The 12,036-nt window shown below is 43.3% G+C and overlaps 1 protein-coding gene across 1 annotated transcript in view; it reads left to right on the top strand.

Annotated features, from left to right (window-relative positions):
* The first annotated feature begins 820 nt into the window (after window positions 1-820).
* LOC138951707 (glucoside xylosyltransferase 1-like) overlaps window positions 821-12,036 on the top strand; it is a 37,803-nt gene continuing 26,587 nt past the window's right edge. The window contains exons 1-3 of the mRNA XM_070323269.1: window positions 821-1,244; window positions 2,399-2,579; window positions 9,075-9,203. Coding sequence (XP_070179370.1) covers window positions 829-1,244; window positions 2,399-2,579; window positions 9,075-9,203 — 726 coding nt within the window. The 5' untranslated portion in view covers window positions 821-828. The remainder of the gene's footprint in view (window positions 1,245-2,398; window positions 2,580-9,074; window positions 9,204-12,036) is intronic.

Here is a 12,036-nt window from a genome sequence, read left to right on the forward strand (position 1 = left end):
TTGTTGGTATGTGTGTAAGTGGAGGGGTGGTCGTATCCAATGTAAAAGCCTGGTGAGATGCGCTGAATCGTTTACACGAGAAAAACTGTACCTTATGCCTCGGTCTCACATATACGATTTTTCGGACTCGGAAGTGTCGGGGATAGTTAAGTCGGCTAGGTCGGAAGTGTCGGATGCAAATTCGGCTCCAAATTTCACTCCCGACCTGTCCTTACGACTTATCCGACCATGTAGCCGACAAGCAGCCGACAACCACCCGACTTTAGGGCCGACAAATCCGACATGTGTCCAGACACTTCCGACTGCAGTAACGACAATTCCGACTGCAGTTACGACAGGCCCGGCTGAAAAAACTTCCGAACAATAGCCGACTCTCACGACCAGTGTAACGACTAAACCGACTAGCTAACGACTGTCCTAACGACAAATCAGACTGCCCTTACGACTAATCCGAACGAAACTATGCTACCGACAAATCCGACCACCCTTACGAGTCTTCCGACTACCGTTACGACTAATCAGAATCGCCTTACGACCAAACCGACACGCTTACGACAACCACCCGACAAATTTCTATTCGTCTGAGTCGGGAGGCTCTTCCGACTGTTTTGAAAATTTCAAAACAGTCTGAAGGGCCTTCCGAACTAACCGACTTTTCAAAAACAAAATTGCTAATTCTCACGAACTCTCCGACCTCTTCCGACTTCCAGCCGACTACCTAAAGTCGGGTGACATTCGTAGATGTGAGACCGAGGCATTAGTGGGCATTCGCTGGTTCATTGATTTTCTTCCTCTTCCTGGTGAGTAGAATTGGTTTCACGGGGCTATATGCGTCAAAATCCCCGGCGCGGCGAAGGGTACAGGACAGTGTCGGTGTCTGATAGTAACACGATATCGCCCTTGTCATTTGCGTACTTCACCGCTATGCCATCCGCACGCAGGTTTCTTCCAGTGGTTGCTGTCTTCATCATGGGAATGCTGTTAGTAGTGTTATACTTTGACCATTTTCACAACCCAACGTTCCATAACAGGGAAGAATGGTTTGACAAACACGAAGAACCAGCAAAAAAGGACGAGCACACGCAAAGACCCAAATCCGCTGGCAATGGAGAACGAAAGGATGGGGCTGGGATTTCCAGTGAAAGAGACACGCGCAACAGAGACAGTGAAACAGTTATTGCGACACCTCCTGTCGACACTTGCACTCAGTATGATGGTGGACAGCTAAAACCTTGCAAACACAGGTAATGATGTATTTCTTTTCTTTTCTTGTTCTTTCTTTTCTTTGTGTTTACTATTATACGTGTAAAATATATGTCAGTTATCCATATGTGGCGTAACACCTGTGCAAAAAAAAAGAAAAAAAACAAGTCGCGTAAGGCGAAATTACAACATTTAGTCAAGCTGTGGAACTCACTGAATGAAACTGAACGCACTGCATTTTTTCACAATGACAGTAGTCCGCCGCTTGTGCAAAAAGGAGTGAAACTGACTGTTTAGCGCGGTAGTGCATGGTTTCGCTGTGCTGCATAGCACGCTTTTCTGTACCTCTCTTCGTTTTAACTTTCTGAGCGTGTTTTTAATCCAAACATATATCTATATGTTTTTGGATTCAGGAACCGACAAGGAATAAGATGAAATTGTTTTTAAATCGATTTCGGAAATTTAATTTTGATCATAATTTTTATATTTTTAATTTTCAGAGCTTGTTTTTAATCCAAATATAACATATTTATATGTTTTTGGAATCAGGAAATGATGTAGAATAAGATGAACGTAAATTTGAATCGTTTTATATATAAAAAAAATTATTACAATTTTCAGATTTTTAATGACCAAAGTCATTAATTAATTTTTAAGCCACCAAGCTGAAATGCAGTACCGAAGTCTGGCCTTTGTCGAAGATCGCTTTAAAATTTTTTTCAATCAATTTGATTGAAAAATGAGGGTGTGACAGTGCCGCCTCAACTTGTACAAAAAGCCGGATATGACGTCATCAAAGACATTTATCGAAAAAATGAAAAAAATGTCTGGGGATATCATACCCAGCAATTCTCATGTAAAATTTCATAAAGATCGGTCCAGTAGTTTACTCTGAATCGCTCTACACACACACACACACACACACACACACACACACACACACACACACACACATACACCACGACCCTCGTCTCGATTCCCCCTCTATGTTAAAACATTTAGTAAAAACTTGACTAAATGTAAAAAGAAGGTTTTGCGACATTTTTCGTACCCCAACAAAAACATCCATTCTCCAGTCGATTAATTCAAACGTCCTATCCTATGTCGTTAGAGAAAATCAAACTTTTCAACAAAAAGTGAGCGTTGTCAATTTAAGCCAGAAGGAAAATCGAACTGTCCTTGTGCTTTTTTGTAGGATTGGCAAAATGTTGCAAGCGACAGATGGGGAGAAATTGCACCTGGCAGTCGTTGCGTGTGGGGGAGTGGTGGTGGAGGCGGTGGTTCTCCTGAAATCGGCCGTTACCTTGACAACCAAAAGTCACGTGGTCTTCCATATCTTCTCCGAGTTGAACCAATTGAGCTTCTTTGAAAAGGAGGTGAGACTTTGCTGTAGTTTCTACACCGCTCGTTTGTTACGTTTTGTTTCCTTCTTACTTACTCACTTTCTTGCTACTCGCTCATCCGTTGACTCACTGCTTTAACGGCCTTCTTTTTGACTTACTCACTCACTCACTCAATCAAACATTCACTCACTCGCTCAACCACAAGCATTCATCCTACCACACCAGGCTCTCGGGACAAAAAGTCTGTCCAATTTCCACTCTCGCCATCTCGTTTGCAAGTTTATCAATATGAAAAGACACACGCTCTGTACGCCCAGGCGAATGGTGCTCTGAAACCCGAGAGAAGTTTAGATGCATGGGATGATCAGAATATTCTGTCAGTAAGTCTGCAACGTGCATTATCTGTTATACTTGCTTAAAATACACGAACACATGTATGTCGAAAAAAGTTATGCACGCAAGCTCAGAATGTAGAATGTAGAATACTCATTTCTCAGGTCTCTTCCCGCTTTTACAAGGGATAAGACCATTCCTTCCCTTGCACACATACCAACAAGCTGGGTGACGGGCAAACTCCTGACCAGATGATAAGCCCAATCGTTTTCACGGGAACGACTAGGGGGGCCCGGGTAGCTCAGGTGGTAGAGCACTGGACTTGTGATCGAAAGTGGGGGCCCCGGGACCCTCTAAAACTCCACGTAGGAACCCTCTAAACTTTAAAAGTGGGGGCCCCGGGACCCTCTAAAACTCCACGTAGGAACCTTCTAAACTTTAAAAGTGGGGGCCCCGGGACCCTCTAAAACTCCACGTGGGAACCCTCTAAACTTTAAAAGTGGGGGCCCCGGGACCCTCTAAAACTCCACGTAGGAACCCTCTAAACTTTAAAAGTGGGGGCCCCGGGACCCTCTAAAACTCCACGTAGGAACCCTCTAAACTTTAAAAGTGGGGGCCCCGGGACCCTCTAAAACTCCACGTAGGAACCCTCTAAACTTTAAAAGTGGGGGCCCCGGGACCCTCTAAAACTCCACGTAGGAACCCTCTAAACTTTAAAAGTGGGGGCCCCGGGACCCTCTAAAACTCCACGTAGGAACCCTCTAAACTTTAAAAGTGGGGGCCCCGGGACCCTCTAAAACTCCACGTAGGAACCCTCTAAACTTTAAAAGTGGGGGCCCCGGGACCCTCTAAAACTCCACGTAGGAACCCTCTAAACTTTAAAAGTGGGGGCCCCGGGACCCTCTAGGACGGGCGTCCGTGGGAAGCCCTGCTTTAAGAAAGAACGGTTCGAATAAAGGCTTGCGCAATAACATAAAAAACGCTCGCGCTGGACCCGAGTAGGCTACTCTTCAGACATTCACACACACACACACATACACACACACACACACACACTCTCTCTCTCCCTCACTCCTTATCTCTCTCCCTCTCTCTCTCACACACACACACACACACACACACACACACACCAGGGGCGGACGAGGGGGGGGGGGCACAGGGGGCACGTGCCCCCCCCCCCCCCGAAAAAAAACTAAAAAAAAACTGGAAAGCTGATTCTATGACTATTTCTAAGTTCAAATGGCACCAGATGGCACCATTTTGCTTCTTTGGGCCAAACATTTTTCCGGGGGGGCATGCCCCCGGACCCCCCTAGCAAATTCGGGCGCTTCGCGCCCATCACATTCACTTTCGATTCAAAGTGCCTCCCCCCTTACAAAGCAACTGATCCGCCCCTGCACGCACACACTACCACATCTCCATTCTAAAACACGTCACGTTCCAAATCAAAAGACGACATTCTATTTTCTTACGTCACTATTCTTGGTTTACGGTACCATTCGGCGGCTTTGCTACGAGTATGGCATAGTCTTGGTTTGCCGAGACCTTGCACCGTTCTATCAGACTGCCTGGCTGGCTGTTGCACCGCGAATTCCTCCCACCGCCAAGTCGTTTTTTTGTGGTTTATTTCGCATTTAGGTCCCAGGTAACATTATGAAGTTTTAATACGATCAATCGGACCTATTATCAAGTTAGTGTATCAACTTTTGAACGAACTGCGCCCAGTAGTTTCCCAGCAATAAGCTGTTAAGTCGAGACACACACACAGACACACACACAGACAATTAAAGTCTGCTGGACCCTTGTACTAGCGTACTCGGGGACAAATTATTACCAATTCAGTGCCCCATATGGCTTTTTGACCAATCAGGACGGATTCTAGGTGACCCTTTAAATGTTATAACGTTCAGGCAGGGACCCTTTTTGTTTATCACGCTAAAAATTAACAAGACAAAGTAAAAATGTAATTCAACAATATCAGCGTGATCTATTCTAAAGAATGACACTTCAAATGCTCTCTTTATCTAAAAAAAAAAAATACCGAAAAGCGAGTTTTTGTCGGTGGGTGCGTAACGGAACAGCAAGGCACCGCCCATCGTCTGAGTGTGCAATGCCGACCGCTCACTTGAAATCTAAATGATCAAAGTTCGGAAAAATCAAGTCAAATTGCGCCACTCGCTTTACATCAAATGTATCTTTACGTCATTTCCCATCCGTCTGGAGTCGGTCACAAGTTCTAAATCTGTCGCTCTCTGTTCAACGAGAAAAAGCGAAGCAACCGAAACGCATGTTCAACATGGTTTATCTTGTGAGATTGTTGTGTGTCAAAGGCATTTGACCTGTGAATATTCATCACGTGAGGTGTGTTACTCTGATTGGCTAATTCAGCAGGGCCGGACTACCGGGGGGGGGGGGGGGGGGGGTTATGGGGGTTGCGCAACCCCCCCCCCCCCTAGCCTAAACATGTACCTTACTTATTTAATTTTTTATTTATTATTGCTTATTTTATGCCGTTTCATGCAAGGAGCGACCATTTTCCTATCTCAGAATATGACCTACCCATCAGCTTCAGGGGGCTTTGCCCCCTGACCCCCACAACGAGGGGGGGGGGGGGTTCTAGGGTTTCCGGACCCCCCCCCCTCCCCCCAGCCAAAAAATAAAAATATTGAATGAGGTATGCATTTCTTTATTTTACATTGAGTTTCAATTTTTGGGGTATTAATCAGTGACAAAATCTGCTGCCTGAAACTGGTAATGATCATCCTCAGAATGCACCAGATTGCACCATTTTGCATCCTTTTTTTCAAAATTTTCCGGGGGGGCATGCCACAAACAAACGATATCAGCATTCGCCTAAAAGGCTCATGCTTGATATCTTTTTTCTCGACATATCTTGTTATCATTTGCTAACAGTCAGCATATTAGAAATAACTCATACTGATTATCTGATATTGGCTTGCTGTGATCGTGACCTTTACGCATCAAACAAATCGCCGTGGCGTCTCTTCGAAACGGTGCAAAACTTCTCTTTCGTCTTTACTAAAAGCACATCACGAACTCTCAGAAACAAGAGAAAACCTGCAAAGGGGGAACAACGGAAGGGAAGAGAGTGTGTGAGGGGGAGGGGGGGGGGGAGGAGGCGAGTTGGATACGGGAGCTGGGTTTGCTGAAGGAGTAGTCACGTACTTACTATCTCTCAAACATGCCAGTGAAGGTGTGGTATTTTTTGTCTCCCTTTTTTTCTCATTTTTTTTAATTCTTTATCTTTTTCCCCGCCTATTTGTTTTTGTTAAATTTTGAGCGACGGTTTATAATGCTTCTCTCCTTTCATCACGGATATTGGCCTACATTTAGCCGGCAAGACCCGACTGCAAGGAGGTCATACAATGCAAACAAATGTACTCGAAAAAGCTTTCTATGTCGCAACGATCTTTATAAATATACATCTCTGTTTGCTCACGCCCGTGATCGAATATTGTACCGGTTTAGCATTGTACTTTTTACTTGACCGATGAATTCGTGCCTTGCATCCTTTTCTTCGCAACATCGGACAGGTGTTGTGTTGCATAAATGCAGAACACTTTGGCAACTATGTGGCAAAGTAAACATTCCCTGGCCCTGAAGAAGGTCCTATGAACTTGTCATGTCAATGATTTGTTTTAGGTTAAGTTGTCTGCACTGATAAGAAACAGCACTCCAAGATATGTGAATCGATCAAAACCGGTCGCTTAAAAAGGCAAGTCAAACAGAGGCGAAGCCATCAAGGCTCACGTAAGAAATCGACAAACAGTAACACAAACTCAATCACTCCGTCACACATACACACACACACACATACACACACACAGAAAGAGCATAAGTGAAATTGTGCAAGAAAGCGAGACACTAGATCTAGATCTGTCTGTCTGCATGTAGCCTACTTACAGGGACACGACTGCCAACTAGTCTCGGCCCGCTCAAAATAATGACCGAGACTTTCAGTACTTCCTTCGCGTGACGTCTAACCCTCTTACGTCATAATGTGACGTCAATGTAATGTGACGTCTTCAAATGTTAGAGTTTCTACCAGACATACACACGCACGCACGCACATACGCACGCACGCACGCACGCACAGACAGACAAAGTTACGATCGCATAGGCTACACTTACGTGAGCCAAAAATGACACCGTCAGGGCTCCCCAAACTGCATGTACGTCCCTGGGTCCTATGTGCATGCCGGAGAGAAAAAACAATTAGAAATTCATTGGGGGGGGGGGGGGGGGGGGGGGGGGGGGGGGGGGGGGGGGGGGGGGGGGGGGGGGGGGGGGGGGTGCCGTGACGCTCTTAACCTGAGTTAATCTAACCGATATTACAATAAAGTTTTTGTGAACAGCATAGAGAACTGCCAAAAGTCGGAATTGCGTTGAAATGAGCGCTGGAAAGATCGTGCGTCGGCGAGGAGTGATCCGAGTGTCCTTCCGAAAGCAACAATATGAACCTCCTGTTCTTCAGACCCTCTACAAATTGACTAAATTAAAAATATGTATTAAAGTCAGGGGTCATGGGACCCTCTAGGTAGTAAGCATGAATTGTGACATACACAGACACACACATTATAGGCGGTAAGCAGCCTTCTCTCTCTCTCTCTCTCTCTCTCTCTCTCTCGAGCGCTCGCGGACGTGTGTGTGTGTTTGTGTGACTATGTGTGACTATGTGTGTGTGTGTGTGTGTGTGTGTGTGTGTGTGCGTGTGTGTGTGAGAGAGTGTGAGAGTGTGACCCCCTCGGTTGAATATAGCCTGCCACTGAGACAGCTGATAAAATATAAATGGAAACAGTGTTCAAATACTTGAATCGATCTGGTAACTTTCCTCCCCCTTCTTGTATTGACACTTGCATATCAGTGTCGCTTATAAATCCAAAACTCCAAGCGGTGCACAATCTTATCGCGTGCCGAATAATTCACTTATAAGTGATTTTTTACCTCTGTAAATTAAACTTGCAGGGCTAGTTATTTTTCGATAAACACCCAGCAACCAAATAAATAAACTCCCAGCAACAGCATGTATCCTCGATAGCACACGGGTTGAAAAGCTGCTCTTTGTGGGCACTGCTTTTACGACTGAAATGTTCCGGACGCTCAAATGTACGAAATATACATATCTGGAGCAGACAACACAAACATCCCTCATTTATACTAACAACTACAGGGTTCAACACACGAAATTCAATATAAAATCCATGAGTTTGCTTGTTAGTTGAATCGAAATCTACCTTGTACAAACAAATCTGCGCGAGCAGTTCTCAAGGCCAGTAACTCTCACGCAGTGTTTAGAGACTAGAGTAGTTTCCCTTCCGGATTTCTTCAAACTGGGGCACTTCGACAAAAAGACAGCAATCTGTCGGTCAATTATCAACTATGTTTCTAATTTCATCAACAGAACATACACAAGCAAATGCACAAATCCTTGAATGTCAAGAAAATGAAGCGGTTGCCTCAGAAAACCGAACTTCATACAGTATTTGACGTTGGAAAACGAATGCAAAAGTTCGTCCGCTACTCTGCTACTTACGCGATACCAAAACATGAAAAGAACACACAAGTATCTGCCTTTATCGCCTCAGCAGAACAACAGCATAACTATGTACTTGATTTTATTCCAAACCAAATGAACTGATGTAAAGTGTTAGCAGAATTGAACGATTTTCACGGAACTCTCCAACCGCGCATTAATCACTTGCTTGCGCAGGTAGACTGGCAGAGTGATTAGGACTCCATCACACTGTGGCACAAAAACACCGCTTTTCTTTGAAAATCTTAAGAAAGGAGGAATAAATAGGTTACAAACCTCGTCTCAGTGATAATCAAAAATAATGGTCTCAGTTTGCGGTCATGAAAAAGCTCGCTGAATCTCGCATTTTTTATGATCCGCTAAACTTCTACCATTATTTTTAATATTCACTCGGCATGTAACCTCTACATAACAGACGGCCGGTACAACGTTACTTTGGGACATTTCTCCATCATAGATATTCAGTGTTTGTGTGTGCGTGCGTGAGTGTATGCGCGTCCGCGTTCGTCACGTTATTTAAAGGCCGGTACACTGTTTCTGGGGTTGCTGGAGCGCAATTCGTTACCGCAGATCAAGCCAAACAATGCCAAAATACAGTTCGAAATGTTTTTCAAATAAATTGTTTCTTTTTTTCCTTGCAGCTGAACGCATGGCCAGAATCTGTGTTGGAGAGAGTGGAGTACAGACTCTATGTCACCACCTACCCTGATGCCATGAAGAAATGGAAAGACAAGTTCGGCGCCTGTGCTTCTCAGAGACTCCTGTTTCCTGTGAGTACAAACAGAGCTGTCGCCGAGAAAAACACACTACACAGTATGAGAGAACCAGAACCTGATTTTATCTAACGAGGGTAATAGAGTAAGCGGTGATCAGCTTTTTGTAAATTGATTTTTTTTACATCTGGCCCTCGCCCTGAAGAGAGACTAGTCTAAAATGGCTAAAGAATAAACAAGTAAAGAAAACAACTGCTACATGTTTATAATATATTGTTTCGTATGAAACAAACAGACAGACATACTGAGAGGAAATAGAGAGAGAGAGAGAGAGAGAGAGAGAGAGAGAGAGAGAGAGAGAGAGAGAGAGAGAGAGAGAGAGAGAGAGAGAGAGAGAACGAACGAATGAACGAACGAATGAACGAACGAACGAACGAACGAACTTTATTACTCAAGAGAGAGAGAGAGAGAGGTTGGCTGAGAGAGATTGAGAGAAAATGAGAGAGAGGAGGGAGAGAGAGAAAGGAGACACTTTCTTTCTTTATTTGGTGTTTAACGTCGTTTTCAACCACGAAGGTTATATCGCGACGAGGGAAAGGGGGGAGATGGGATAGGGGAAAGGGGGGAGATGGGATAGAGCCACTTGTTAAGTGTTTCTTGTTCACAAAAGCACTAATCAAAAAATTGCTCCAGGGGCTTGCAACGTAGTACAATATATGACCTTACTGGGAGAATGCAAGTTTCCAGTACAAAGGACTAAACATTTCTTACATACTGCTTGACTAAAATCTTTACAAACATTGACTATATTCTATACAAGAACCACTTAACAAGGGTTAAAGGAGGAGAAACAGAATCCGTTAGTCGCCTCATACGACATGCGGGATGCAGAGAAATAAGGATGTGGAAAAGAAGACTTTGGTAAGTGAAATAAAGGTGATGGATCCAGTCAGTTAGAAATAAGACAACAAGAAAAGAATTGGAAAACTGCAGGGAATAGTAGGGAGAGTTTTCTTGGAAGGAAATATAGGTGAAAGGACTGGTAAGGCAGAAATAAGACAAAAGAAGAGAAGAAACAGAACCGTTAGTCGCCTCTTACGACATGCTGGGTAGCATCGGGTAAATTCTTTCTAGTCCCAACCAATATGGGACTCCCCCTAACCCGCCCCCGGGGGGTAAAGGAGACACTGACACTGACACAGATTTTATTGTGTAGGCCAACGACCCATTCACAAACATGGTGGAGAGAAAAGCAAATATTACACGTATCAAATTCCGGACAGCATGCCTCACCTCCTGCTCCCTAATGGGGTCGTCAAGTTCCGAAATATGAATTATACTAATAATAATAATAATAATAATAAATGAGCATTTATATAGCGCAACATCATAACTTTACAATTATGCTCTTTGCGCTTGACACATTTAAAATTAAAACACAGTTATACAAGCATTTACATCTACATTCATAGTCAGCAACGCTTAATTAAAAGCATACACCATCAAACATACATTACAAAAGATTCTTCCACTAACTAAGTAATAAAAACATGAATAAAATAGGTAGTGAAAACAAGGAAATACCAGCTGAATACCCTTAATCAAACAGAACATGTTATCAACAATACTGAAAAACAGCCCTAGATGTTTATATACATTATCACATTATCACTAAAACAACAAATACACTACATGTAGATTACTTTTCCCCTTCATCTTCCAACTTATTCTCGTTTACACATCTATATTTTCCGGCATCGCCCTCATTCAATAATTATAGTAAACAAAAATGTTCTTGACAATTTCCAATATCTATTTCAAGAAACACTTGTCTTTTATGTCTGGCGGTCTTAACGGTGTTCCAAAATTTGTGGATGTTCCTTTTATTTTGGTTTAAACAATTTTATTCAGAAAAGTTTTCAGATAACAAAGCCGCATACAATCAATTAATAAATTCCTTTTATTTTCAATAAGCGATAAGTGCACGGTCCTTTTATACTCTGTTTTTCTTTTCCTCTATCAGGAATTTATTTTTCGAGCGCCTGTTTCGATACTCGCTGTAGTTCTTTTTGGCATCTCACCTTGTTCTATGAAAGCGATACACGGCGTTTCTCGTTTTTTTTCTGCGCGCATTCCTTGTCACACCACTTATGATATGCGTTTCTATCATAATCCTGGTCCCGGTGTAGGATCCGGTCCGGTCCCCCCTCTGAAGTAGTCCCCCGGGGGACCAATTCGCGGCAAAAACTGCTCTATAATGGTCCCCCCTTAGACATCCAGCCTCGTTTTTCTTGTTACAATGTTAGTAATGTTACCAGCAATTTCAGAGAAAAGAAAGGAAAGAATCAGAGACTGCTTTCATTTCTTCTTATCAGTATTTATTTATTATTCATTTTATTTCATGTGATTTTTCTGTTGAACAGCATTATAAATCAGATCTATTTTATTTTCTGCAAAATATAGTCAAACAAAGAGATTGCTGTCTGTGCACTACATAATACCGGACGAAGATATAGATTGAAAATGGCTTGAATGCCTAAGAAAAACGAGGCTGGATGTCTAAGGGGGGACCATTATAGAGCAGTTTTTGCCACGAATTGGTCCCCCGGGGGACTACTTCAGAGGGGGGACCGGACCGGATCCTACACCGGGTTGATGCACTCCGCCCAACAATACTTCATCAAGTCATAGATGTGTCAAGGGATATCTATGATCAAGTTAAACTTGTTTACAGCCACGCATTCTATGGTGCGCCAAATTGATATTACTATCGTTAACTGTTATATAGAGTTTCGAAACTATCGTTATCTGTTATATAGAGTTTCGAAACTATCGTTAACTGTTAAATAGAGTTTCGAAACTATCGTTAACTGTTATTTAGAGTTATATC

Source organism: Littorina saxatilis, linkage group LG17, assembly GCF_037325665.1.
Source record: "Littorina saxatilis isolate snail1 linkage group LG17, US_GU_Lsax_2.0, whole genome shotgun sequence".
NCBI classification, from domain to species: domain Eukaryota; kingdom Metazoa; phylum Mollusca; class Gastropoda; order Littorinimorpha; family Littorinidae; genus Littorina; species Littorina saxatilis.